This window comes from Parambassis ranga, chromosome 3 (assembly GCF_900634625.1).
Source record: "Parambassis ranga chromosome 3, fParRan2.1, whole genome shotgun sequence".
Classification (NCBI taxonomy): Eukaryota; Metazoa; Chordata; class Actinopteri; family Ambassidae; genus Parambassis; species Parambassis ranga.
In genome coordinates, this window is record NC_041024.1 from 17662228 (window position 1) to 17689799 (window position 27572).

Consider the following 27572-nt stretch of genomic DNA (forward strand, 5'->3'; position numbering starts at 1 on the left):
TCATAGAATGTAATTGTCATGTGTATAATTGAAGTTACAATGATGAGCTTATTTTATACAGAGATAATCCTCCCGTCCACAAGGTGTCGTGTTTCTAAACATTTGCTAACGGCCAACAAACCGTACCAGAGAAGAAGAAAGGACAGGCTAGTGAGTTAGCCTAGCTACAAGCATTATTTTGCGAAATATGGCTGCTGTGCTCCCCATCAGACCGCCCTGCGATAGCAACCCCGCTACTCCCGGAGCACAGTCCATAAAGGTGACTTTTTTACTCCATAAAAAACACGAATCACTAATATCTTTGTTACCGGAGCTCTGCGACGCTGCCTGTGCAGCTTGCAGATGAGTAGCTACGCAGCGGCTAACTGCGTCTCTGAATGACAATTGTTAGCCATATTAGCATCACTCCTTTGTGTTCAACTGTGTGAAGAATATTTAGTTAGCTTGTTTTGTGAGCATATCACACCTGTTTATATCAAGTGACCTGAGTGCTTTACAAAATAATAAAAACAAATATCTTGCTAAGAAACAGCGCGGTAACGTTATTATGAGCGCTTTGACTATTTGTGCTGTCAATACGTTACTTTGCTATCTCTAATCCCACGAAGTTGGCATTAACAAAACAGGATTAATTACGTTTTTCTCCCTCTGTCTACATCAAACAGCTTAAGCGCTGTGCCATTTGCACAACGTCCTATTGTTACACCTGAACCATTTCCCTCTCTTTTCATCTGTAGGAAGATGTGATAGAAGAGGAGTCCAATGATGGCAGCCAGCCTCCTAAGAGAAGGAGAATGGGTTCAGGGGACAGCTCTCGAAGCTGTGACACCTCCAGTCAGGAGCTGGGGTAGGCTTGGACATTCCCTTAATCTAAGAGCACACTTTTTGTTCCTTGATATATTTTCTGTTTGGTTTTCTCTACAATTCCCATACCCAGTTTCATAGTGTTATTTCTCAAATTAAAGATATGACTGACTGTCTTTCCTATAAATTATCTGCCCCTGCTGTTCCTTCACCCCTCTTTCTAGCCTTACATACTTCCCAGCAGAAAACCTGACAGAATACAAGTGGCCTCCAGATGACACAGGGGAGTACTACATGCTACAGGAGCAGGTCAGCGAGTATCTCGGAGTCACATCATTTAAGAGGAAGTATCCAGGTAAGAAACTAAGTCAAATCTAGGGTAGTAGTGATTTAAATATTTAGGGAAATCTGTAGACAGAATGATGCATGCTAGATTATATAATAAATTGTTATTCTGTCATACTGCTGTAATACCAATTATGTTGTGCTTCGCCCTTTCATCACCCTGTAGATATGGAGAGGAGAGACTTGTCCCACAAAGAGAAGCTCTATTTGCGTGAACAGAACGTCATCACTGAGACACAGTGCACTCTTGGTATGAACCAAACTTTCTGAAAAAAAACTTGATGCAGTAAATACAGTTCTTTTACACTAAACACCATGTATTCAGCTAATTATGATAAGTCAGCCATCAGAGGGTGCAGCCTGTGAATGTCTTTTGTTTGTCTCCAGGTCTAACAGCTCTGCGGAGTGATGAGGTGATAGATCTGATGATTAAGGAATATCCCACCAAACACTCGGAGTATTCAGTCATACTGCAGGAGAGGGAGCGACAAAGAATAGCAAAAGAGTACTCCGTAAGGACTCAAAGACTGTAAAGTATCTTTTAGAAATAGCGACTGGTGTATTTTGTTTTACAGTGTTGTCTTTGTTGTCCTTTCATAGCAAATGCAGCAGCAGAACCCTCAGAAGGTGGAGGCCAGTAAGGTCCCCGAGTACATTAAGAAGGCTGCAAAAAAGGCTGCAGAGTTCAACAGCAATTTCAACAGGGAGCGTATGGAAGAGAGGAGAGCTTACTTTGACCTCCAGACACATGTAAGCCCAACAGTGTTTTCCATGGATTCAGCAGACAGTGATGCACTGTGGGGTGTGTTTTTGGGTCAGTGTCGGTTATATTGACATGCATTGTTCGTTGTCCAGATTATTCAGGTGCCTCAGGGCAGGTTCAAGGTTCTGGCTCCAGAGCTAACCCGGACAGGGCCCTACCCTGTGGCCCTCATACCAGGACAGTTCCAAGATTACTACAAAAGGTACATTGTCATGCTTTTGTTCATTTTTAAATACAGTACGGTATTTACGTAAAAAAATACTGAAGTATTTGTTGTCTGTTGTTTTTCCCTGATGCATTATTCTGTGTGACAGGTACTCTCCCAATGAGCTGCGATACTTGCCGTTGAACACAGCTCTGTTTGAGCCTCCGCTGGACCCTGAGCTCCCTGCTCTGGACTCTGAGCCTGACTCGGATGATGCTGAGGACGGCAAGGATGACAAGAAGAAGAATTCATCTGTAAGACATTAAGCCTTGAATTACATGTAATCAGTTACGCCTGGCATTAGATGGCCTTTGTCCAGTCATCTCCTAGTACAAAGTCTATTTAATGTCCAGCTGGGTCCATGTCTAAGGTCTGCAGGAAATTGCTCTGTAAGAATTCACTTTGTCTGTTTGCATATTGATGTTAATGCAGTTGCACATGGTGTATCTAATTATCTTCTCTGCTATCCAGTGTTCCATTCCTCCCTTTATTGATTATGTTCAAATACATTTATTTGTGATAACATTACGAGAACAGGGAGCCCCCCCTCCTGCACACGTGAGAACTATGAACTAGAAATCAATGATTTTGGTCTCACTAGTTCTTCTCTCCTCTTCTGTTATAGGACAGTTCCTCAGGCAACACATCAGATGTGGAGAGCCAGGAGGGAGCAGGTGGACACAAGTCCAAGGCCAAGGACAGGACATCAACGCCGGCCAAAGATGGGAACCAGCGCCATTCGTCCTCCCACAGAGCCACCCCAGGGTACAAGGTAGAGGACAAAACAACCTGAACTCTTCTTCAACAACAACAGCAGCAGCAGCAGCACTTTTCTACCCCCTCCTCCTCTTTCTATTACTACCACTCCCTTACTCATTCATCCACCCTCCCCTCCCTAGCTTTCTTCACTTTGTTGTGTGGCTTCTACAGATTGGCCAGCCGGTCCACACAGTCAAAAACATACACACACATATACACTGGGGGTCCTGTCAACAAATTGTCTTTTTATGCCACATGGCTCTTTACCCTTTTGTTTTTACTAGACTGTGAGCAATAAGAACATTATAAAGGAACAGTTCACTTGTTTCTGTTTCACTGCACTTTCACCTTCTTTGGGTTTTCAGCAAAGACAGATTTGAACTTTTAAAGTTGTTTCTTTTGATTGTATATACTTCTATATACCTCTTGTCTGTCCTCACTTGTCAAAAAAAAGCTACTTCCAAGACAAGTAAGTGGATGTTTTGGCTGCTAGATTTCCTTTTTTCATATTTGAAAAACAAATCTTTTGGTTAGTCTGACATAGAAAATATAAACCACAAACACTTGGTGGTGACTTTTAAAAAGTAGTTAATGTTAACACTAGAAAATTTAAAGATTTAAATCTTAAGTGTAGAAGGCACGTATCCCTAATGTTTTAAGTGTGTAATGGTAAAATAACATGCTTTGTTTAAACACCTTGTGATGTGCTGTTAATATGTTAATAAGTATCAGACAGCTGTTTGACATGGACGTGGCCTGTCCCTGTGATGTCATCGAGACGAGGACTTGCTGACCTTGTTCACACTGTGGCTGAGCTGAGCTAGAAATGGTCTGTAGTGACTGTCTGAGCTGGACAAGCCAAACATCACTTTCTCTGACACCCAGTCATGTTATACCCCTGTTATTGTTTTAAATAATGTTATCTACTTGTTCCCTACAGCCAACTGTGCACTTTTCGTTTTCCAATCCACAGCCTTACAACTAAATTATCCTGCTATATTTCCATTTAGGAAGGTATAATGGACCTGTATGTCCAATTGAGTTCAGCTCAGCTTTGTAGTGTGGGCATGGTCCTCTCAATAGTGTCTGGTAACCTGTTACCAGTTTCAGTGTATTTTATTCCACTTTGACTTGACTTTTATTTATCTGATCATTCTGCTTATGTTTTAACAAAGCGTGTTGGTAGCCAGAATTCACTAAAATTACAAAATATCACTGTAGTTATCAGTTTGCAACGAGTACCAAAGGATGCAGTTACTTTGAGATGTGTAGGTATAGATATACAGAAACTGAAATCTCTTTGTAACTCTGGTTCAGTAAATGCCTGTGTGGCAGTGCAGAGTTTAAAGGAGTTTTAAGTCTTTGACTTAGTGGCAGATTTTTCATTTATTTAACCCTTTTCAAAAGTCTCACTTAAGGAAATAACTCATTTTTTAACATGCTAATGACACCAGATGTGAGAGTACAACTTTCAGTCAGTAGCTGAAAAAAAAGTTACTTTGCTCTGGCTACCATCTAATAGGAAACTACTGTTGACCTCATGTTGAGTCAGAGCTCTTTAATGGTTTTGAGTAGTGTGGTGTTTCACAAATGACTCAAATAAAAACAAATTATGATCAACAAAGGTGGAATTAGACTGATGTCTAACTGCTTCCACAGCAGTCTTTTTGTTTAGATATATCACATGTTGCATGCTAAATGCTGTATACCTCTTATTACATCATTAACATGCCAGCCATGCAGGATGATGGATTAGTAGCCTTTCTGTGTCTTACCTAGATAAGATGTTGTAGATGCAACATATGGCTAAAAGTAAAGTTTACATTATTTGCTGCCTATTGGCACTCTAAGAATGTGTGGAGCAGGGATGATCTTCAGAAGAAGCTCAGAGAGTTATGTCTGTTATTTTATCTGTCAGATATTGAATTTAGGGCTGTGAATGTTTACAAAGATCCAGGTCAATAAAGTTCAGGTTCCTAAGATGTTAGGCCAGTCTCACCACTTAGTAGCAGTATCAGTATCGCCTGATATAACTGCAGTAGTTACTGAAATAATAGTAAAAGTTAAAGCAGGTTATTTGTAGTGTATTATCTTTCTTTCTGTGGAATGTGTATACTTCTATTTCCAAATTCTACATAATTTATAGAGCAAGATGGTGATGTAGGTTTAGATTCAAATCTAACTAGAAAGCTGTCGCCTGATTCAGTCTGATGAATTGCTTATTTTCAGTCTTAATGTGAATGCTTTCTTGGAAGAGACGTACTCATTATGCAGGCATCAATCAGACCTGCTGATCCTATAAACTAAATTTATAACCTGCTGAATGTTAATTGTTAAAAATAATGAAAATGTACACAAGCAATTCAGAAGGCTGTGTTCAGTTCTTCTGTTTCCCGTTTCCCTCTCCTGCTGCTGTCTTGCTCTTAGTTTTGTTCTCTTATATGTTCTCAATCTTCAAGATTTTCTTTTTTTCATTGCTGCTTCTTACCAGCTCAGTCTTAAGTTTTCATCAGTACCAATCCATGTCCTTTATGGCCCATAGTACCATTTATCTGTGTATTTGAATCTGCTTACTTCCAGTCAGGGGGCACTTTAATGAAGGATGTCACATAACCTAAACAAAACATGTGTTGTGTGTAAATAATTGGAAAAATAGAACAAATTTTATGGATTTATGGGCCATTAAATGATTACATCTTTATATGTATTTCATTCTGAATTCATGCTCTTAGTTGAGTGATTTGTAAAGTTGTTTTTGTTAAAATGCTTTCCTGCATGGTTACAGGAAGATTTTTATGTTTTAAATGTTTAAAATTCCTTTGTTTGCCTGAGAGACATCCAGATTTAAGGATCCCCTAGTCTTCTTCTTTTTCTGCTCTTTTTATCTCTCCTTGTCTTCTTTTTACCTCGAGAACACATTTCATAGGAACCTTAGATTTCCACATTCATTAATAACAGATCTGTTGGGGAGTGAAAAAACAGACGGTTGTCTTTATGTACTCAACAGTTGTTTTTATTTCGTACCATGAGATATATTTTGGATCATTAACAAGCGAATGGTTCTCGCCACAAAGACCCCAAGGCTTAGACTGTCAGACCTATATGCCAGGTTATGACATTAGCTTTTTAAAAGTATGAAGCATTTACTTAGTAAAAAGATTTTTCCTCCAAGGTTTTAAAGTGCTGTGTAGTGCTATGTTTCCTTGTCTCCAGAATACCTGTGTTTGACTGGTTTTTATAGCATTATTCTGCCCTTGCAGCCTAAGGTCATTCCCAATGCTATATGTGGCATTTGCCAGAAGGGTAAAGAGGCCAACAAGAAAGGCAAACCAGAGGCTCTCATTCACTGCTCCCAATGTGATAACAGTGGTAAGTTTACACACTAACCTTCAATGGTAGTTTCCTGTCTTATGCCATCACCACAGTTTAGATGCCTGTAAGCATAATTTGGTTTATGTTGTTGTGCTTATTATGTTCTATTAGAGTCATTATTTGTGTTAAACTGTTAAACTTCATATTCATTTCTATTGTGTGGCACCCTAGAGATGGCAAAAAAATTTACCAGACAGTCCTGACACAGCACAGATATTGTTTATTGACCGCTAATGAAAATTCACAGAACAACACTGCAGCATTTTTATGAGGATTCCTTGTAATCACCTGGCAGTGTATTTCTGTTTGTACATGGGTCTGATCACACTGGTTGATGTCCATTTTTGTGTCTCTGTGTGTGTCTGTGCATCTATCTATTTGGTCATGCGCTCCTCTCCGGCTTTTCTGCTTCTGTGTGCGTGTTTCCGTGTCCATAAACAGGTCATCCGTCGTGCCTGGACATGAGTGAGGAGCTGGTGTGTGTGATCCAGACGTACCGCTGGCAGTGTATGGAGTGTAAGACCTGCACTGTGTGCCAGCAGCCCCACCATGAGGACGAGATGATGTTCTGTGACAAGTGTGATCGAGGGTACCACACATTCTGCGTAGGCATGGACTCCATACCTACAGGTGAGTGGGTGGATATAACTACTGCAGACGCACAGTGCCTTGTGTGCTGATCCTTCAGTCATCCACATCAGTTGCTTGCTGCTTTGTTTTTTGTCATTACATTAATTTATTCTTTCTCTCTTCAGGGCTTTGGGTTTGTGAGGTCTGTGACAAAAATTTCAATACACCAAAGAAAAAAGGAGGAACTAAATCTAAAACACCTAAGAAGTCCAAGTCAGCTCATAAATGAACCACATTATTTACTTTGACCAAATTCTGTTCAAACAACTATCATGTGTCCAGCCAGACTGTAGATAACTCTTTGTTTTAAAAGCTTTGTTGGAAAATGATTATCTTAAATGTCTAGTTAGTGAATTAGAAAATAGTGTTGCCTCATAATAAAACAAAGGTGTGAGCTGCTGGTACTCTGTACAATCCACCCTCCATCTGTAAGCCAAACATTTGATGTTAAGTTTCAGTTATATGTGTGAAGCAGTGTGCATCCATCGAGTGGTACATAGTGCCAAAAGACATCCTCCAAATGTACTGCACTAAACCCTCTGACTTAACCACTAACAGTTTTGGAAAATTCTGTCTTGTAACATTTCTACAGTGATGTTTAGCTGATCAAATGGTGCTTGTGTCTTTGTGTTAATGAAACAATCAGGGTAAATATGAGCTTATTGACATGTTTGTGTATTTTTGTATTATTTACGATATTTTTATAAACATGTATTTAATGGGGCGGGCCAGTAAAAACAGTCTTATATAAGCAAATAAAGACATGGTGCTTCTGATCCTGTGTATTGAAATGTAACAGACACTGGCCGACCTCATAGCTGCAGACGCTTTCAGGTTTTAGGAGTATTAAAGTGTTTCAACCCTTAATTACTACTTTGGTACTCAAATGTAACCACTTGTACCAGCACTGGTATTGGTACCGGTCAGTACTGATATCATTCCAGTCTGTTTTGTATTTCCCTGCACTGAGCAGGCTGTTACAGAAATATTGTTTGCTGATGTCATTGTAACTGATTTTTTTTTCAATAAAACTTAGCTAAAAACACTTATCTGTTTTTAAATAAATTCCTTGTCATATACTTGAGAACTTTATTCCTCCAAGTTGGTAGTGTTTCTTTAACTTTGTCAAAAGCTAAGCAGTGACAGGTCTCAGACTTTTATGTTTCTCAGTTGTACCTTTAAAATTATTGGTTGCAGGAGTCTCTCTGTGCTATTGATTTGGGTTGGGAATTTTAGAGGGCATCATAACTTTATGAGCTTTAGCTGAACTATGAGCTTTATATGGATGTCACAAGCTTTATAAGGCAGTAATAAAAGGAAATTTCATCATCATATTTGAAAAATAATTTGTATTCAATATTTAAGAATTTGCATTATTGTGCCATGCACTACAGCTGTTAAGGGTTAAATTCATTTGGTCAAGCAAAATAAAAATCTGATCCAACTATTTAGTCGATATGTTTATTTCTATTTAGAGATATTTTAAATTCGGTTTTTAACAGAAGCAGAGACAAAAAGCACTCTGTGAGTCGGTAAATATGTAAAAAAAAAAGTAACCAGTAATAGTTATTTTATACTTACTTATACATACTTAATCTCTGATGTCTCTTGCCTTGCGTCAAACAGCCAGTGGGGGCGCTCTCGCACACAGGCTCTCTGAACACGCATTGTGGGGATGACAGTAAAAGAAGAGGCTGCCATATTGCAGTGATACAGCGAGTTTACTTGACTGAAGCTTTATCAACGTTGGCTCTGTAACAAAGATGCTTTCCGCTCAGACCTTTGGGGATCCTGGGAAGATGAAAGAATACCATTACACTGGTCCCGTAGAGCACCGCTTCTCACCATACGCTTTCAATGGAGGGTTAGTATGAATTTCAGCTCTTCTGTGCGCTTGCTAGCTACCTAACCATTGACATCCTATTAACAGTGCTAACTAGCTAAACTGCTAGTTAAACTAGCTAAACGATTTGTAGCAAAACAAATATAGTTAGTGAAACTTTTTTCTTACAAACAGTATTGGTCCCTAAAATAATCCTTCATTTTGTCTTCAAGTGAACTTGAACATTATTCACCACAGATAAAAGAGAACGGGGAAAAATGTCACAGTAATAATATCACAGTTTCAGTTTCGAATCACGGCTAGCTTAGCTTCCGTTAGCAAGTCTCTGGGACATATTTCCTTGTGTTATTTGGTGAATAAACTAACCTGGGTTGTGTATTTTTTTAGAACTGTTCTAGCTGTTGCAGGAGAAGATTTTGCCATCGTAGCCTCAGACACTAGGTTGAGTGAAGGCTACTCCATCCACAGCCGTGACTCTCCAAAATGCTACAAGCTGTAAGTGCAATGTCACCTCCCTATAACGCTAAATGTACAATGTAAAGTTGGTTAAGTGTTTTCCTTAGTGCTTAGTAACATCATGTAGTCATTGTTAGTAGTCTAGAGTCAATAATCTACTGAAGGTATCTCTTTCCAATAATAGTTGTATCTAGGCTAGTGTATCTCTTTCTCTCACTAGTATTTGTGCTTCGCTTTCCTCTTACAGGACAGACACAACTGTCCTTGGCTGCAGTGGTTTCCATGGTGACTGCCTGACTTTGACAAAAATCATTGATGCTAGACTAAAGGTGAGCTGATGCAGAAAGTGCTTTTAGTTTTACAGTCTTTTTTTGTGTGTTACGTTATGGACAGCATCGTCACCACTGTTATTTAAATACCATGTAAGCCTCCGCTCTAACCTATGTATGGTGTGACCAGTTACCAAACAACAAATCTGAGCCAGTGTTTCCTCTCCCATCTCAGATGTACAAACATTCAAATAACAAGACAATGACCAGCGGAGCCATTGCAGCCATGTTGTCCACTATCCTGTACGGCAGGAGATTCTTCCCATACTATGTTTACAACATCATTGGAGGACTGGATGAAGAAGGTAACTGACTTTACAATTAGCAAATATGTTGTTTTGTGCATATTTCCATTCGATTATGTAAAATGTGTTCCAGACATTGTTGCTCATAGTGTTTGTATTATCGGCAATAACCTGTAATGAAATTCATTGGATATCTGTATTGTAGGCAGGGGAGCAGTGTACAGCTTTGACCCAGTGGGCTCCTACCAGAGAGACACCTACAAGGCTGGAGGGTCAGCCAGTGCCATGCTACAGCCACTACTAGACAACCAGGTAAAGAGCATCTGCATCAAGTGTTATGTATGAAGGCACCCTGTGGGGGTCCGTCATGTTTCCTCACAGAATGACTCTGTCTTTTCAACATTTCCACAGATTGGTTTTAAGAACATGGAGGGTGTGCAGCATGTTCCTCTGACTCAGGACAAGGCAGTTCAGCTGGTGAAAGATGTTTTCATCTCAGCTGCTGAGCGAGATGTCTACACCGGAGACGCCCTTCGGATCTGTGTCATCACTAAGGAAGGCATCAATGAGCAGACTATAGCACTGAGGAAAGACTAAGGAAAGATGTTTCCATCTGCCTCTGGTTTCCTCATTGATATGTTTTTTCCCACATGTACTCTGCTGGTTTGGCCCCTTTACATCAGGGTTCTTATAATAGGAGTGCTGGTCCAGGTTGATTCAAGTGGCTTCTTCAGTTTTGTTATAACTGGGTAGCTTATAGTTTTTTCAATATCCAATGAGCCTTTGCTTACACTTTCCAGTTATTTCCCCACTGTTATAACATCCTTGTGTCACCCTGATCCTAGATCAGCACTCCTGTTTTCCACCCAACCTTCCCTAGATTCTGCATCTCGTTTGACTTTCCAGTATATTTTGAAAGAATACATGCTCTGTTCTTTTTACATTCTTAATAAATGTAACAAATGTAAAAGTCTCCACTTGTTCATTTCATCTGTTCCGACTCTTCCTTAAGTAAACGTGTTTAAACTAGTTTGTTATGATAACAAAAGTGACAAAAGTAGGACATTACGATGCTCCATCAGCAGAACAGGGTGATTCAGTTCCTTTATTATTTTTGACATTAAGTTGCTTCCATGAATAAATCAAATGTCTGTAAACATTTACCAAATATAAAAGACATGTAGGACTGGGTGTACGGTATGGTTTATTATGATAGATGCAGAGTTTCTGGACAGGAGATTTCTTGATAGGAATTGTGTGTTTAATGTCATCATCTACCCTAGATTCACTGAAAAAAACAATATATTTAATCGTATAGGGTTAGTGTTTTAAGTTCTTCTTTAAGCTCTTTTAAACATGTCTTACCCTCTATAGATCAGATGTACATCAGTACAACTAGTATAACTGCATTTACAAGTGCCATCTGCTCTAAGTGCATCTTTTCTATTCAGGCTATGAAGCAAAACGTGAATGTTTTGAAATTGGCTAAATTGCAAATGTACAATATATCTTTATATTATTTATGCCCAAACAGTGAACTATAAATATATAAAAAATTTTTGTGTAAACACACCAATGCAAGTTTTGAAATTTTATTTATTTTTTATTTATTCAAAGAAATCAGTAAGTGTAACAAGTGTTTTCTCAACAGCTGTTTAAAGATCAAATCGAAGACTCCCACACACAAACAAAGACACAGGTAGTGTCCTCAGGCATAGTACTGAAGGTTGGCCTTCTTCTTGGCTTGGACCTCCAGGATTCCCTCCATGTAATCCTCATGGTTCAGCTCTGTGGCACCTCGGCGTAGCGCAATCATACCGGCCTCCACACACACAGCTTTGCACTGGGCTCCGTTGAAGTCGTCGGTGCAGCGGGCCAGCTCCTCATAGTTGACATCAGGACTAACATTCATCTTGCGGGAATGAATCTGCATGATGCGAGCTCTGGCCTCTTCGTTTGGCATGGGGAACTCAATCTTCCTGTCCAGACGACCTGAACGAAGCAGCGCAGGATCCAAGATGTCCACTCTGTTGGTGGCAGCAATAACCTGAAAAATATAAAAGATTACTGTAGTCATCATGGTGTACGGTGATGTTTAAATTTGTAATGGTCTACAGGTCTAATGTCTCAATTACACAAGAGAACAATACTGAACTTAATCCGAAGGTTTGTTATACCCTAGATTTTATATATAAACAGGTCAGATTCTTTTAAAAAGGCATGTCAGCGGCTGCATCTTTACCTTGACCTGCATGTTGGGCTGAAATCCATCCAGTTGGTTGAGCAGTTCCAGCATGGTCCTCTGCACCTCTCTGTCTCCTGCCTTCTCGCTGTCAAACCTCTTGGTTCCGATGGCGTCCAGCTCATCGATGAAGATGATAGATGGGGCCTTCTCTTTAGCCAGGGCGAAGGCGTCTCTCACCAGCTTGGCTCCATCTCCGATGAACATCTGGACCAGCTGTGGACCGGCCAGCTTCAGGAAGGTGGCTTTGGTCTGAGCAGCACAGGCCCTAGCCAGCAGGGTCTTCCCAGTACCGGGTGGTCCGTACATCAGGACCCCCTTGGGTGGCTGGATGCCCAGGTTTTCAAACTTCTCCTTGTGGTTCATGGGAAGGACTATGGCCTCAACCAGCTCCTGGATCTGCTTATCCAGCCCTCCAATGTCGCTGTACTGCTCTGTGGGGCGCTCATCCACTTCCATTGCCTTGACTCTGGAGTCATACTCGGTGGGTAGAGTCTCCAGGATCAGGTAGGAGTCTTTGTTGACACCAACAAGGTCTCCTGGCTTCAGCTTCTCTGCGTCCACCAGCCCGATCACGGGAAGGAAGTAGGTCTGTCGAGTGGATGTCTTAATGACGGCGCACTTTCCTTTTCTCTGGGAGTCCAGGTCCACATTAGCGCCGTCCTCCTCTTGGTCGTTAGGGTCCACATCCAGCAGCTCGATCACGTTGGACACCAGGTAAGGCAGGGTTTTGTTCACCTTTATCTTCTCCGTGTTTTCTTTGATTTTATCTTTCATAGCCTGAAGCTCGTGGGTCACCCTCAGCACTTCACTCTTCATTATCTTTATCTCACTGTCGAGGAGACGAGTTCGCTGAACTATCTCCTCTGTAGACATTTTTAACACTTCTTCACCGATCCCATCTTCTACTTCGTCCCAAACTGATTTGTCACTCAGCGACGCCATCTTTGCTCTGTCTGCGGCGAGCCGTGACACAGCGGAAGATAAACGTTCCACTTCCGGAAGTAGACGACGACTAATGAGCGCTGAAGAGCAAGACAGCGGATGAAACGAAGGTAGAGTTGAATTAAATGTGTTTATGTGCTGATTTTAACTTAGAAAGTGCGAATGTAAGTTGGCGGCAGACGTATGATAGCGCGTTTACACATTTCTAAGCAATGTACAACATTGTAGCACAAAACGTCGATGCTATGTGTCACAAGCTCACAGTTTCATGTTAGCCAGTGTTGCTAATATTAGCTTTGTGGCTAACTTCTGCAAGCCAATGGGTTGGTAAGTCGAAGGCTGTCAAGATGCCGCACTAGAAGACTACTTAGGAAAATAAACTAGGTCACTCATATTTTGCAAACAAACCTGTTTAGATGACACAAAGTTTTGGACCTACATTGAATCATTAGCTAAATTACGTTTTTGCTAGTTACATGTGGATAGCATGTTCGCGCCACCACCGCATCTGAATGAATTAGTCGTGAAGTATTTGCATATTATTCATAAACCTTTTCACAGAAACACTTTATTCGGGTGTAGTCGTCAAGAGTAAACCGGACTTCTCTTTATTTTTTCAGGTAAAACGCAGCTTCCAGGAACAAATAGAGGGTGTTCTGGTCCTGAGTCCTCTCCACTGTATATTTCTACTGTGATATAGACCCTAGAAGCTCAGCTTTGTGGCCCCTGCTTTGTGATATCTAGCTCGTTTTACTGCCTACTCTGGGGTGGCAGTGAACTAACGTGAGGAGCTGAAGAGATGGACCAGAACAACAGTATACCTGCCTTCCAAGGGCTGGCATCCCCCACGGTAACGCTGGCTTTTGTATGTTTGAAGTGAACTTGTTTGCCTGCTGTCTGTAAGATCAGTGCTATTTGGATTTCCATAAACATTACAACAGCGAAGTCTTCTCCAGCAGATGTTGAAAAGAATTCCAAGAATCCGTGATACGTTTAGTCAGTGTGCTCCTTGCGACCAAACTAAGCGCTGGAAGAAAGTAAGGCAGGTTGATTTGCACGACATACATTTAAATGTGGAATTGTCCAGTTTGTTTGTTTTTTCTGCTGCTGTTCTACAGTCTGAGTAAAAACATGCACTAGTGTGTGACATATTCCAGTCACAGGTTAATTTGCACAGACACATTTTTTAACTTGAAATAATCACTGATGTGACTTTTTTCTGAACTTATTTGTCCTGTTTAATTTTAATGTTGTTATGCACTCCTCTGTGACCTTAAGACATGTGAAGGACAAAGTTACTTTAAAAGTTTGCCTCATTATTTTTGTGAAGCAGTTTGTGCATTGTGCATCTGTTATCAATACATATTTCAAACATGGCTGGTTTGTGCCTAATCACTACTTACCAACTTAACCTGTTAGAATGAAGTAGTTAACTTGACTGATGATTTGTCAGTATCATTTTAGAACAATGTGGGGTTTAGAGTAAAAAACAAAAAGTGCAATTGTCATCAATTAATAGTCAAATTCTCGTTATCGGCTAAATGCCACATTTAATCGTGATCAATTTTTTTTTGCCAATATCGCCCCACCCTAATTTCTTGTGTCTGTATAGGTGTTCTTGCTTAATAGTGTTTTTGTGGCGTGTCCTTATTTAGAATGCCATGACCCCAGGGATGCCCATGTTCAGTCCCATGATCAGTCCCATGATGCCATACGGCTCAGGACTGACACCCCAGCCAGTACAGACCACCAACAGTCTGTCTATACTGGAGGAACAGCAGAGGCAACAACAGCAGCAACAGCAACAACAGGCACAACAGGCAAACACAGGTACAGTGTGCATTATTTTTTTCTGCTTTTGCCATTTATTCTAAAATCACAATGTTTATGTATGGTTGGAACGCATGATAAAGTTTATTCTGAATTCATGCAACAAAAAAGACAAAATGTTTTTTGTCATCCAGGCCTTCCGGGGACGTCGGGGCAGACTCCTCAACTTTTCCATTCCCAGACGGTAACAGGGACGACGACCACAGCGCTGCCAGGGAACACCCCACTTTACAACACCCCGCTCACACCCATGACCCCCATCACGCCAGCTACGCCTGCCTCAGAGAGCTCTGGCATATTACCACAGCTACAGTATGTCATATTCATGAATATTAATATATGCCAGTTGTGTTCAATGCATACTTGGCCAAAATAACAATCCGCATAGTTTTAATTATATTTAGAAACCAGTTGGTATAATTTACGCTTCAAAAAATATTTTGGATTTCACACTAAGTTGACTACATTACCACTATTAGCTCTAATTCTGTTGTTTTATTTGTGCCTTTCATGTACTCTTCACAATCAGAAACATAGTGTCCACAGTAAATTTGGGCTGTAAACTGGACCTAAAGACCATTGCACTCAGAGCCAGGAATGCAGAATATAACCCCAAGGTGAGACTGCCACACAACTGTCATCAGTTTTGTTACTTACCAACTTGGTGTGACTTTTCTAGGTGAAGCCTCTAGAGTTTAAACATTGTATTTGTTCAGTTTTTGATAAAAAGACAGCTTGGACAACTTTGTCCTTTGGCCCCTGGTAGTCACCTAGAATGATAAATGTTGGCCTTTTTTGTACACTCACTATTCCAACACTTCATCTTGTAACAAAGCAACAATAAATTCCCATTTAAAAGAGCTACAATCAAACTGAAAGCACTGGAACATTCTGTAATATAAGTAATCCCAATGGGCCCCATTTTTAGCGTTTTGCTGCAGTCATCATGAGAATACGAGAGCCCAGGACCACTGCTCTTATCTTCAGCTCTGGAAAGATGGTCTGCACTGGAGCCAAAAGGTCTGAATAAATCGTATTAAATTTTCATTTAAAGTGTGTGTTTAGTGTTGTCTTCTGCTTTCTGTTCTTGTGTCTTTTCTTCCTCTCATTGACTCCCTGTCTTGCTAGTGAGGAACAGTCGAGGCTAGCAGCCAGAAAGTATGCCCGTGTGGTTCAGAAGCTCGGTTTTCCTGCCAAGTTCCTGGACTTCAAGATTCAGAACATGGTGGGCAGCTGTGATGTGAAGTTCCCTATTCGGCTGGAGGGATTGGTCCTCACACATCAGCAGTTTAGCAGGTACTTTCTATTTGTTTTATAACGGTCTGAAAGACATATTGATGAAAGACAAACCACCAAAACCTCCTATCTGCAGGATTTCCCTAAGGAACCAGTACCTTGGTGTTATGTGTTAATACAAGTTTGTGATATTGTCCAAAAAAATTGTTATTTTACTTTTTTTCGAAAGTACATTTTTCAGATAGGAGGATTTGCGCTTTGGCCATCAATATGGCATAGAATTTTTTTTAAAGAATTGACACTATTTTCTAAAATTAACTAATGTGTGCTTTTCAGTTATGAGCCAGAACTTTTTCCAGGACTGATTTACAGAATGATCAAACCTCGAATTGTCCTGCTCATCTTCGTTTCTGGAAAAGTTGTCCTTACAGGTAAGCCCTATTCCTCTCTGCAAGAGGTTTAACTTCATTTACTATTATTAGTCATCAAAAGTTACTTTGAATGGTCATCAGAACCCTGGAGCCTGATGCCTTCCCACTGTAAATTTTGTTTGTGTTTGGATTTTAAGGTGCAAAGGTGAGATCAGAGATCTACGAGGCATTTGAAAACATATACCCCATCCTTAAAGGCTTCCGCAAGACAACATAGAACATCCTGCTCTTTTTTTTTATTGTCTTCTTTACTCTGTCTCTTTCTGCTTTTATAAGAGTCATCTTTGACTTGTAAGTGGACTGCTGAAAGGGCCGTTGTGAATTCATCACTTTTGGTTACTTAATTTTTTTTGTTTTGATTTTTTCTTTTCTTCTAATTGCCAACCAGATTCAAACCTTTCCATTTATTTCCAACTATACTGACAGTTGGACTGTCAATGTTTTCACATGTTCAGGCCCAATCACATCCCTTCTTGTACATAAAACCTGTAAGAAAGTGTATAAATTACTGCAGTCTGACTCTAGATTGCTGGTTTTATTTTAAGCAGTTTTAAAAAATTTTGTACTTTGCATTTTTATTAATTGTTTTCTCAGTTCCCAAGGTGTATCAAGATGTTTCTGTCAGGCCCACATGAAAGATACTGTTTTTTGTTTTTTTGTGGCCTCTACATTCAGGTCATCTTGGTTTAGTTACACCTACTTTTATGAATGGAAATTTCCAATTTCAAATTCAAGTTGAGTACTTAAAAGCAGTGACTGAAGTTTCTCTTAAATTGGAATTAATGTTAAATTAGGTTGATCCTAGTCCTGCTTCCAATTCGTCATCAGGCTCTTGGTTGGTCCTCCATGGTTGTGTATTAATTACTGGAAGGTGGAGTTGGACTAAACATTCTTCTGGAACAGATGACCTAAAACATGTTTTAATGGTTAAATGTGTGTTTTTTTCACTGTAGAAGTGGCTCTTAGAAAGGGAAGGCTGCTCTAAAATGGCTTGGACTAATCGGATGTCCTGTCTTTAATAGCAATTGTGGTCACAGGTTTAAATTCGTAAAAGTTGAGTGCTATCTGTCTTAAAGAGCTGCCTATTTAATTCCAGTAATAAGCACCAAACAACAGTATGATGACAGATAAACTATGCATTGTTACCATGTTGGTGTTGTTGTTTTTTTCCAGGAATATTTTTTTGATTCTGTCCTGGTTGCCCCTTGCTGTGTGAGCTAAAAATGACCTTTACATTTTGGGCACTTCTTCATGCGCTTCTTTGTCACACATGCAGTTTCAGCTGTACTCATCCTTGACAACAGTGTAAACATTAAGCGTTCATATTGCATCGTTTTATATGTTCAGTGATGTCAGCTCCAGCTAAAAGGCTTCTTAAGTTGTTAATGTGCTGCACGGTGCATTAATAAATGTGTACATACGTTTACTTTTGTCGAATATCTTTTTCACTGCAGTAACATGTGCACGTTGCCCATTGTACAGTATCTTAGATATTTTGTCACATCACGTCTACTGAACTGTCCTAATTCTCAGTGCTTTGATCATATGAGCACATATGAGAACTCACTAAAATTTACAGATAATGAGGTAATAATCAGAATATGGTCAAAACTTTATTTTGTGATAAGGAGCAGTATCATGTTTTTGTTTTGCTGATCATATACTTGTGGAGAACATCAGGCAAGAGATATACAAACTGAATTCAACATCTCACAAAAGGTTTGACCCCGGTTCTTTTTGCAGTCTCTTCTGGGGCTCTGCAAGCTTCAGGAAAAGCATTTTGATCTTTTACTGAATTTTAAACCTGATGTCCAGCAGCACACATCAAGTCAGTTAACAGGAAGTTACACTGATCACCACCTGGCAGAGGTTTAGAGACAAACTAACTCGCTCAAATTACATTTGGTTATCAGGTCACTGGTGTTTCTCCTGTGGTTAAAAACCTGAAAGGTCTTTTATGTATTGTTAGTCTGTGCGTGTTGATCTGAGCTGAAGTCCTGCTTCCAGATGAACTCAGGACAATACTGTTCGTCATGGTTACAGCTGGCAGAGCATGTGTAGATAGCCAGAGTCCCCCAGTCAATACTGGCTCCTGTAGAGTCCACACAGAGACTGTTTAACAGCTGGGGCATCACCTACAAAGACACACAGACACACATTATCTTCTCTGCATGAATCAGTTAGCGACAGGAGAGTTACTGAACAGTACCTGAAACTCAAATGTCCTCTTGGCACCACAGGTGCATGGTGGGATATCTTGATCTGAAGGGATGTGCTGAGAGGAAACCCACAAGGGCAAGCCTCCTCGACTATAACGTATCACCTGTGAGATGGACACAGTGAAAATATGTCTAGCTCTTTTTCACTCTACATTGACACAATAACATGTTCATGGTTTTCTTACCTGGTGTGGATCTGAAGCGATCTTCTTTTTGAACCGCTGGAACACTTGGTTGTCTTCAGTCTCATGCATTGCCATCTCCTCCAAGTCTGTCTCTGCCAATGCTAGAAGAAGATAAAGTGTCAGGACTGTTAATGCTGAATAAAGAAATCACATTTGAAGTGATGTGTGTCAGACATAACAGAAAACTTACTGTCTGCAAAGGATGGACAATCCACAGTGCTCTGAGTACCATCACCTTCATCTTCTTCTCCTTCAGACTCCTCCTCCTCAGGTTCAGTGATTAGCTCTGACTCAGGAAAGAGGAGTGGAGATGTTGTGTTGGAGTATGTTTCTAAAAACAGAGGTAGACACAGTGAACAAATGTAGTCTTCCTTATGTAAAGGAAATATCAGAAAACTGCAATGACTGCTGTCCAGCTGATTTTGGATCTTGACCTTGGCTGCAACACTCTTTCTTGTGAGTGTGTTTCCAGTGGAGAGTCTGGTGGTGTTTTCCACAGTAGGTTACACTGTGACAGCGGGAGCAGGTTTTGTTGCCGGGGCAACCACACATCCAACACAGTTTTATACCAGAGACAAACAGCACGTTCTGGTCATCACTCGGTTGATCATTGGGTGGTTCATCCTCTGAAGAAAATACAAAAGAAAAAAGAAAAGATTACTCTCTGATGACTGACCAAACAGCTGCATGTGTAGGTGATCAAAATGCATGTAAAATGGCAACAATATAAAAATGTACAGTTTTAAAAGCCCTTTAGAGAAATTAGTGGCAAAGTTGCACAAACTTGGAGGAGGGTCGTAGGAGTAGAACTCATTTCTTCTGGGCAGCTGATTTCTGAAAACTAAGACGCAGTAAAGGAGAAAACTGTCAACTGTCATAGAGCAAAGGTGATAAAGAAATGAGTGCAGCTACAAAACTTATGGACTGTCGTGTCCCAAGACAAAGACTCCAGCAGCACTGATGGTTACCTTTCATGCAGCGGCTATCATTGCGTGTGTAGCACTCAGGAGTTTTGCAGCAGAACAGAAAGAGTGTTCTGTGGAAGCTTCTGTCCTGGTCAGATACTGGTGCGTACACCTGCAGCACAGAGGGAGGAGAAGATAATGAAGAAGAATGATTGTGATTAATATTGAGGAGAAGGTCAGATCATCACTGTGCGAGTTTAATCAGATAATGAGTCAGTAATAAGATCCTCTATTGTTTCTATGTTTTTACATTTTCTATGAGGCAGCTCCACAGTTCTCTCTGGGTTATGTGATCACTTACTGTTTTTTGTTTTGTTTACAACTCAATGACAGTCTTTGTGATTAACAATAACCTACGTAGCCGCACGGGTCATCTAACTGCGGTCTCCATCCCTCCACATGGGACACTAACCTGCAGCAGGAAAGTCATCGGTAGCCCGCATATCTCACACTCCAGTCCGGGCAGGGACGGCAGGCCTCTCTGGCTGAGCCACGCTGGTTTCCCTCCGACTTTACTGGGAAACTGTGAGGACTGAAGCCGCCACGGCTCCGCCTCCTCCAGAAAACCCAAGTCTACCTCCACCGAGGACATGTTTATATCGCTTCAATCTTTCTATCAAAGCCCAAGTAAAAGACTAATGCTCAACTAGTGTCTTCTTTACCTGTTTATAACCAACATATGCCAACATATACGGTTCTGAAATAAGTCCGTGCGGAAACGGCAATTAAACTTTGGTTCCGAGGTCTTCACAGCTCTCAGTGCAACATTGACAAGTGAAACACGGCTGTTAGAATAAAACAGTGCTCCCTCGTTTATCGCGGGAGTTACGTTCTAAAAATTACCCACAATAAGCGAAATCCAGATAGAACAAGAGTTCCATCTGATACAGAGCCGCTCTGAAGTGCAGGAAAAATCCTAGAGCTATTACGGCAGGCTGAATGTTACAGTGTACAGGTTGGTGAGTGAGAGAATACTGAGAGTTGAGCTTGTTTAGTGTTGCTGTGTGTTGTTTTTCTTCTTGTTATCTTTGGGCCTTTGCTATTGTAAGGTCATACAATATAAAACTGTATTAATCCCAGACACAGGCCTCGGGGCTTCAGTGTCAGACATAACATCACTGTTATGTGGTCTGGTGTTGCTTGGCCTAGCATGGGCTATTATAGCTGCTAAGAGCTGGAGTGAGAGTCCACGAGAAGTGATGCAGCATAAAGAAACAAAACAAAGCTTGTGTACTTATATCCATGTAAGTGCTGTGGTGCAACCTGGCGACTCATGTTCCTCTCTGTACACTAGAGGGAGCAAACATCTTTTGTGTAAAAAAGAAAAGTGGAACTGATTTGAGATGTTAGGCAATTTTTTTATATATAAATAAGTTTCAACAGTGATGATAAGTTATAATATAATGTAATTGGCCAAATGGTTAAAGTAATTGAAAAATAATGGGTGTGTCTGACTGTTTGTTTATAAGATCATTCCAGTGAGTCACATAATAGCAGAAAAGTCCAGCTGTGGTACAGATAAGATGTGACACACAATTAAAACCACTGTATATTTTTTATGAGGATGATCAACAAAAGTTTTTTAAAGTTTTTATTTACAAGATTTCAGAAATTACATATATTATCAAATGTTCCAGTTAATGTGGCGGTGCACTTCTATCACACACACACACACACACACACACACACACACACACACACACACACACACACAGTGTACACGTGCGCCATGATGTCACAGGGGGAGTCTGGGCCGGGTCTGTCCGTTGGACGGGGGACGGACACTCTTTGTAATAAACGGACAGCGTTGACTGACTTTGAACCGGACTTTAATTCGGTCTAAATGAAGCATGAGGCTCAGGCGGCCGCCGCCTCAGCTCTGTGCTGTGTGCGGTGACCAGAGGTCTGAAGTTAGTTTTTGACCCATGGAAACTCTAAGGAAGCGGACAGCCGCGACGACATAAAGCTGACAGCCCGCAGATAACGGAAGAATGGACGGTGTGAAAAGTGGAGCTCCGCGGCGCTGAGTCTGCCGCCCCAGCCTCCAGCTTCAGCTTCATGCCCCCCTCCTCTCCGTGCCAGATGCCTTCGCGGAGCGATGGGTGCTACAAGCCGGCATCGGTGTCCCCAGCGCCGCCTGTCCCACCGAGAAGGGTCCGGAGTCGGGACAGGGGCTCTGGCAGGACGCGTCGGTCTGGGGCGGGGGCGGCCGGGACACCGGAGAGGCGGAAAAAGTGTGTGCTGGTGGGTGACGGAGCGGTGGGGAAAACCAGCCTGGTGGTCAGCTACACCACCAATGGGTATCCCACTGAGTACGTCCCGACGGCGTTTGACAACTTTTCAGGTAAATATTGACGAAACTGCACAACAGGCCAAAGATGCACTTCTCAATTATTTAATATGTTACAGCTGATAAAGACAGTTCTTGACTTATCTCTGTCCACAACACAAATTCAGTTTTTTTCTAAAACCTGACATTGTTCATCTCCATGATCTTTGGATGGTGTGTGTGTAGCCGTGGTATCAGTGGATGGGCAGCCAGTAAAACTACAACTCTGTGACACAGCTGGACAGGTCAGTGATCTCTGTACACACACACACACACACACACACACACACACACACACGTTATTTAATATTTGTAAGTTAGTTGTAATGTGTAAATATCTACAGAAGTTAGCATGAACAGCTATTTATGGCATTATGCAATACCAGTGTGTATCACAAGATGGGACAGTGGGTCAGTGAAGCATCTTTCCTGTCCTCAGTCTAACTAAGAAGAAGAATCAGTGCTGACCACAGAGCTTTTTTCTTCTTCTGTGTAATCTATAATTGTAACCTCTAACCAATCAATAAGACAGAAAAGACCAGAAATTGCCAATATCCATCACTGGTTGTTCTCAGAGGATGTTTGACTTTTGCCACACAACTTATTTACCACAGGTCAGTGACAGACATACACACTCCAGTGTCCATGTGTTATTTAAAGTAATCTGGCACAGATAAATCTCAGCACAGATTCAGATTCCTTATACTGAAAAAGTCCTTATATAGGTACATACAAATACACACAGTCACAGAGGAAGAGAGAGAGACAGAGAGAGCAGCACATTTCCTGTTGTTTTATTCCTGTAGGACACAATGCACAATTTGACAGGAAAAAGCCTCTGTCTGCCTTTCCAGTCTAAGCAACATCCAGAAACAGAAATGCCCTCTTAACATTATTTATTGTTGCCTTTATTTTACGATTGACAGTCAGGAGGGAGAAAGTGGAAAAAAGGATGTATGACAAGCTGCAAAGGTCAGTGGTTGGAATGGTACATTGCGGTGGCATGGATTGCCCCCAGCCGTAAGGCTTCAGCTATGTCCAATAACATCTTTATAAAATAGACATCTAAACTAGTTTCCAAAACTCATAGAAATAATTTAAAGTTAGTGTAGTTTAACTTGTGCTTTGTAGTTCTGTGCTGGGAAACAGTTGTAGCACTCAGGAAGTGATGCAGTCCTGTCTACATTAGCAGCAGATAGCAATCTGCTGACAGAAACAAAACCCGTTCACAAAAGCTGATGCTGTTGCTTTAACAATACGAATCACACTTATATTTAGCAGCTAATTTAAAATATGTTTGGCTCAGAATCTGTGATGGCGAGACATCACACACACAAAGCACATCAGCAGTATCCTGATAAGGATCATGTCCTCTGATATGATGACAGTAGGAGGATCAGAGGGAGGAAGGATGGAGGTGGAGATCAAGTAAAATGCTGAAAGACAGAGAGGAGAAAACAGCAAACGTCATAGTTTATCATCTATAAACAGTTCTAAATCAGTTCTCAGTAGCACCAGATTAACCACCGCAGACAAAAGGAAGAGATGTCTCAGAAGTGTCCTTCCTGCTACACTGGTGGAACTTAATCTCAATGTGTTCAGTTGTTTCCTTTCCATGAAACATTTATCCTTAATTGTCTCATTTAATTTCCTTCCTCCCCTCATTACTGCTGGACTGGTTACACCTTCTGTAAATGCCTGGTTAACACACTCATGGTGGACACTCTCTCTTGATCTCTCTTGACCTTCCCAGGATGAGTTTGACAAGCTGCGTCCTCTGTGTTACACCAGTGCTGACGTGTTCCTGCTCTGCTTCAGTGTCGTCAGCCCCGCCTCCTTCCAGAACGTTCCTGAAAAGTGGGTCCCAGAGATTCGGAAACATGCCCCCTTAGCCCCGCTAGTCCTTGTTGGGACTCAGTGTGACCTTCGAGAGGATGTCAAGGTGTGGTGCACATAAATACACACAGCATGTGTCAACTGTTTGCTTTATGATCATCATGTAAACAAGAAAAGTTTTCTCATAAAAACCTAACATTTTACTCAATGAAAATTAAAGTTAGGTCTTTGAGGTCTTTGGTATGTTCAGAAGTTCTTAAGAAGTAAGATATCACATGTTGGTGCCTCGTCTGTTTAGGTCCTTATTGATCTGGCTAAATACAGAGAGCGACCTGTGGACCCCGTGGATGCCATGGACTGTGCGATGGAGATTGGTGCAGTGACATACATGGAGTGCTCTTCTCTGACCCAAAAAAATCTCAAGGAAGTGTTTGACACAGCTATACTAGCCAGTCTGCAGAACTACAGCTCCCACAAGCACACAAGTGGAAAACAGAAACGACACAAAAAACAAAGGCAGACACCAGACAAGATGAAGAGCCTGTCTAAGTCCTGGTGGAAAAGGTACTGCTGTGTAGCCTGAAGTAGACCTGTGCTAGCCTCAAAGACTCTAACGGCTTCATCCTGCTTTGGAATCTTTGGTTCTGTCTGGACACGTGTTTAGTGCGGGAGTATGATTCAGGACCTTGAATGGACTGAGACAGAGTCACGGCTGTTAAATGAATTTGCTTTGTTTTTACAGTGGATGAGATTTACTACTGAGCCTCCATTATCAGCCTTCTGGAAAAGGTGAACCTGTGTCTGCTCGTATAAACCAGTGCTTTCCTGGATGTGATAATATGGATTAGCATTAGAGTGGTCCAGGTTTTGCAGAGGAACTTGGATTTGTGTTTACTCTGGTAAAATCCTCCCAAGCCCATTGTGGATTTATGCAGCCTGGAAAAGAACCACACTGCCTGCAGAATATAATTGTTATTATTGGTGGCCTAAATGCAACTGCATCCATTCATAGTCTTTCTATCTTTAGTTTGGCTAAAAAAACAAAAAACTGTTGACTGAAATAGAGCGGCTCTCAGACCATAGTTCTTTGTCATTTAACACTTTCTGACCCACACATATTCAAACTGAGCTGATTTTTATAACAGGCTGTTGTTACTGTAATGAAAGAACGTACTTTATAAAGCTGGAAAGAACTTTAGCCGGGTCACATGTATATTTTACTGTTGTGTACAAGATAGTTATGTGGACCATAAACTTTTATTTTAATGTTTATCTGAGTAATTTACGTAGTTCAGGTCTAATTTCCAAAAAATATGGACGATGAAAGCTACAGCAGGTACAGTCTGAGTATTCTGTAACAGCAAGTTTCTGTCTTTATTCAAGAGGACACAGTTGGTAACCAGGACTCAGTGACCCACTTTAGGATTGGTGGTGGTTCATCATCATCCTCAGCTATTCTACATTTGTACTGAAGGACAGATAAACAGGTTATCTGGGACTGTCTTCATCAGGCAGGAGGGGAGTTTCTAATTCATGATCCATCAGCACCAGGTGATTTCATTAGAGCTCACATGAAAGTGGAAAATCAAGGGTTAAAAACTTAGAATACAGATTCTTCCATTTCCAATGTTTCTCCTTAACCCTGCATGGACAGGTCGTGAGGCAGACAGTAAACATTTTACAGCCTGATGTGAGTGTGAGATTTATCTTTCTAATACTTAAACAGCCTTAAGTACGCAGACTTAGCATGATATGATAAACCAGTTGTTCGTTGCTTGCGTTTCTATTAAAAAATGGGCTCAGCTTTTTGTGATGATCTGAACAAACTGAAGCTGAGCCCATACCTTCACTTCTCAATGCAACTGTGTATTTAAGACTGTGAAGTGTGAATTATGTTTTATTCTCTTAAATATACACACTGTTAGTTGCGGTGCCTTCACGCAAATTATAACCTTGTTTTATTTCAGTAGTAACCCTTGTTCATTTCTGGGATTCTACATCCTGCTTTAACACTACAGGCCTCAGCAGCAGCAGCATGAAGGTGCAAACAGGTTGCATTGTGCCATGGTCTTCCATTATGTATACCTTAACAACATCTTCATCCATTCATACTGAAGATGTAAACTAAATAAAAAAAACATTGCATGCTCAGGTTGAAACAGTGTTAAAACGACAAGCTTCAAGGTCTTCATGTTTAACAGCTAATATCCCGCTGTGTAAACCAGTGACCTTCACAACAACAGTAACAATACATCCAAGGCTGAGAATGAGGTGTATCTAATTTTATAACTGTGCTAAGAATGCTGTAGCATAAAGTGTGTTTTCCACTCAGAGCATATTAGCATCACAGTGTGTTTAAACGTGTGACTCAAAATCAGGCCTTGCTGGGTGATCTGTGGACTGTGTTGTGCCAGACAAGTTGAATTAATGGTTTTAATAATATCATTACATTTAGAGGATGAGAATAATTCTAATTCAAGTCAATTCTGATGATTCCCATTTTTGTTGCTGTAACTCCTCAAAAAACTATGCTGTCTCATGGTTTTCTATTAGTTTCTACTCTCAGGCCTCAGACTGAGTCTAGGATGGGTGTTACTGGAGCGGTTTGGTAGTTTTCTGCTGAAGATGTTACAGCTGAGACTGAATGGGCTCACTATGTTGATGCTGTACTCTTGATAGCTAATGCATTGTTTCTCACAGAGGAAACAGCATAATGAGTTGATTGTCTCGCTGTTTGTATGTAGTCTTGGCTGACGGTGGAGTTAAGTGGGCTAAAGGTCACACAGACTCTTGTGATAGCTGCCATTTCCTCTGTCAGTTTCTATGTATACTACACAGTACGGACTCTGGGCTTCTTGCTGTGTTCATTTATTTCTCTTAAATTGCATTAAAACAGAGAGGATGGTATTTTTTGGTCTTGCAGTGAGTCAGTCAAATAGACATGTTGGCATTTGGAGGATTAGTCACTCTCCATCTTTGTCCAGGCTTTAAACACCTGATAGGTTACCATGCTGTAATCCCTTAAACAACTTTTCCTTTGGAGGACTCTGTCATCAAATGTTAAATGGACTCAGTGTGACTCATTTTATCCACCACTGCGTGCCCTGTATGACAGATGTACGGCTTTGTAATGTAGAACAGACAGGTCACTGAAAGTGAACAATTGTGTTTAAAGACAGTCAGAGTAGTGACAAGGTGGCGGCTGTCCGTATTGATATTTTACTGGAGGTAAGACAGAAATGTGCATTTTGGAATGTTTCATAGTGTTACTGATCTTAAGAGTGACATACTGTATGAGATTTGAAAGATACAGCATCACAGCTGCTAAATAAGTGACTCAGATACAGTGCACCTGCAGGCTTGTGTGTTGTGCTCTTTCTATAGAGATGAATAACATTTATTTCCAACTGGCCTCTGTACTGTAAGAAAATCAGTTTATGCACATTTAGACTTAACAGGGCTCTAAATTCCAATGCTGGCCCGAGTCTTGATTACACAAGACCATCCCACAAAGCCCTGAGAGTTTAAACAAACACAGCGGGGAGGTGTACTGAGACTTGATTATTTCATTGTGGTTGATACTCCCCATTAAGAACACACCTG

General features: G+C 40.9%; 6 protein-coding genes across 9 annotated transcripts; 4 read left to right on the top strand and 2 right to left on the bottom strand.

Moving 5' to 3' along the window:
* Positions 1-121: 121 nt before the first annotated feature.
* On the top strand, positions 122-20032 carry phf10 (PHD finger protein 10). Of its 2 annotated transcripts, XR_003670330.1 has the most exons (13): positions 122-259; positions 738-847; positions 1029-1159; positions 1316-1399; positions 1537-1661; positions 1750-1899; positions 2005-2114; positions 2227-2371; positions 2743-2889; positions 6137-6245; positions 6690-6878; positions 7004-7195; positions 20022-20032. XR_003670330.1 is itself a non-coding variant. In XM_028401030.1 (12 exons), the coding sequence occupies exons 1-12, from the start codon at positions 188-190 to the stop codon at positions 7105-7107; spliced, it is 1476 nt and encodes a 491-aa protein (XP_028256831.1). In that variant the 5' UTR covers positions 122-187; the 3' UTR covers positions 7108-7927. The 2 variants fall into 2 exon arrangements, 1 of the variants encoding a protein (XP_028256831.1); XM_028401030.1 differs by lacking the exon at positions 20022-20032 and having other exon boundaries at positions 7004-7927.
* Positions 8539-10697, top strand: psmb1 (proteasome 20S subunit beta 1). The gene is made up of 6 exons (XM_028401040.1): positions 8539-8742; positions 9109-9216; positions 9425-9506; positions 9682-9811; positions 9957-10063; positions 10163-10697. The coding sequence occupies exons 1-6, from the start codon at positions 8642-8644 to the stop codon at positions 10346-10348; spliced, it is 714 nt and encodes a 237-aa protein (XP_028256841.1). The 5' UTR covers positions 8539-8641; the 3' UTR covers positions 10349-10697.
* psmc3 (proteasome 26S subunit, ATPase 3) lies at positions 11330-12993 on the bottom strand. The gene is made up of 2 exons (XM_028401031.1): positions 11994-12993; positions 11330-11798 (listed from the first exon to the last, which is right to left on the bottom strand). The coding sequence occupies exons 1-2, from the start codon at positions 12936-12938 to the stop codon at positions 11460-11462; spliced, it is 1284 nt and encodes a 427-aa protein (XP_028256832.1). The 5' UTR covers positions 12939-12993; the 3' UTR covers positions 11330-11459.
* On the top strand, positions 12915-17861 carry tbp (TATA box binding protein). Of its 3 annotated transcripts, none has more exons than XM_028401035.1 (9): positions 12915-13048; positions 13559-13788; positions 14594-14768; positions 14903-15080; positions 15298-15385; positions 15697-15788; positions 15897-16064; positions 16341-16435; positions 16573-17861. In XM_028401035.1, the coding sequence occupies exons 2-9, from the start codon at positions 13738-13740 to the stop codon at positions 16650-16652; spliced, it is 927 nt and encodes a 308-aa protein (XP_028256836.1). In that variant the 5' UTR covers positions 12915-13048; positions 13559-13737; the 3' UTR covers positions 16653-17861. The 3 variants fall into 3 exon arrangements, with proteins under 3 accessions (XP_028256836.1, XP_028256837.1, XP_028256838.1); XM_028401036.1 differs by having other exon boundaries at positions 12927-13048; positions 13639-13788; XM_028401037.1 differs by having other exon boundaries at positions 12943-13048; positions 13683-13788.
* Positions 18030-20491, bottom strand: pdcd2 (programmed cell death 2). Its single transcript, XM_028401034.1, has 8 exons — positions 20217-20491; positions 19808-19916; positions 19624-19680; positions 19274-19465; positions 19030-19170; positions 18840-18940; positions 18645-18758; positions 18030-18570 (listed from the first exon to the last, which is right to left on the bottom strand). Exons 1-8 carry the CDS (start codon positions 20394-20396, stop codon positions 18391-18393), a joined length of 1074 nt encoding a protein of 357 aa, XP_028256835.1. The 5' UTR covers positions 20397-20491; the 3' UTR covers positions 18030-18390.
* Positions 20492-21546: 1055 nt separating this feature from the next.
* rhoua (ras homolog family member Ua) lies at positions 21547-26876 on the top strand. Its single transcript, XM_028401114.1, has 4 exons — positions 21547-22148; positions 22320-22378; positions 23887-24075; positions 24268-26876. The coding sequence occupies exons 1-4, from the start codon at positions 21863-21865 to the stop codon at positions 24550-24552; spliced, it is 819 nt and encodes a 272-aa protein (XP_028256915.1). The 5' UTR covers positions 21547-21862; the 3' UTR covers positions 24553-26876.
* The last annotated feature ends 696 nt before the right edge of the window (positions 26877-27572 follow it).

Bases quoted from the DNA above. Each gene is read 5' to 3' on its own strand.
- tbp (XM_028401035.1), top strand. From the start codon at position 13,738: ATGGACCAGAACAACAGTATACCTGCCTTCCAAGGGCTGGCATCCCCC. The intron at 14,769-14,902 runs GTACAGTGTGCA...TTTGTCATCCAG, and splicing joins GGCACAACAGGCAAACACAG to GCCTTCCGGGGACGTCGGGG. The intron at 15,081-15,297 runs GTATGTCATATT...CTTCACAATCAG, and splicing joins GGCATATTACCACAGCTACA to AAACATAGTGTCCACAGTAA.
- psmb1 (XM_028401040.1), top strand. From the start codon at position 8,642: ATGCTTTCCGCTCAGACCTTTGGGGATCCTGGGAAGATGAAAGAATAC. The intron at 9,217-9,424 runs GTAAGTGCAATG...TTCCTCTTACAG, and splicing joins TCTCCAAAATGCTACAAGCT to GACAGACACAACTGTCCTTG. The intron at 9,507-9,681 runs GTGAGCTGATGC...CTCCCATCTCAG, and splicing joins TCATTGATGCTAGACTAAAG to ATGTACAAACATTCAAATAA.
- phf10 (XM_028401030.1), top strand. From the start codon at position 188: ATGGCTGCTGTGCTCCCCATCAGACCGCCCTGCGATAGCAACCCCGCT. The intron at 1,400-1,536 runs GTATGAACCAAA...GTTTGTCTCCAG, and splicing joins TGAGACACAGTGCACTCTTG to GTCTAACAGCTCTGCGGAGT. The intron at 1,900-2,004 runs GTAAGCCCAACA...TTCGTTGTCCAG, and splicing joins ACTTTGACCTCCAGACACAT to ATTATTCAGGTGCCTCAGGG.
- pdcd2 (XM_028401034.1), bottom strand. From the start codon at position 20,396: ATGTCCTCGGTGGAGGTAGACTTGGGTTTTCTGGAGGAGGCGGAGCCG. The intron at 19,681-19,807 runs GTAACCATCAGT...ACTGCGTCTTAG, and splicing joins TGATAGCCGCTGCATGAAAG to TTTTCAGAAATCAGCTGCCC. The intron at 19,171-19,273 runs GTCAAGATCCAA...CTCTGTTTTTAG, and splicing joins GAAAGAGTGTTGCAGCCAAG to AAACATACTCCAACACAACA.
- psmc3 (XM_028401031.1), bottom strand. From the start codon at position 12,938: ATGGCGTCGCTGAGTGACAAATCAGTTTGGGACGAAGTAGAAGATGGG. The intron at 11,799-11,993 runs GTAAAGATGCAG...TATATTTTTCAG, and splicing joins AGCCCAACATGCAGGTCAAG to GTTATTGCTGCCACCAACAG.
- rhoua (XM_028401114.1), top strand. From the start codon at position 21,863: ATGCCCCCCTCCTCTCCGTGCCAGATGCCTTCGCGGAGCGATGGGTGC. The intron at 22,379-23,886 runs GTCAGTGATCTC...TGACCTTCCCAG, and splicing joins TCTGTGACACAGCTGGACAG to GATGAGTTTGACAAGCTGCG. The intron at 24,076-24,267 runs GTGTGGTGCACA...TCGTCTGTTTAG, and splicing joins ACCTTCGAGAGGATGTCAAG to GTCCTTATTGATCTGGCTAA.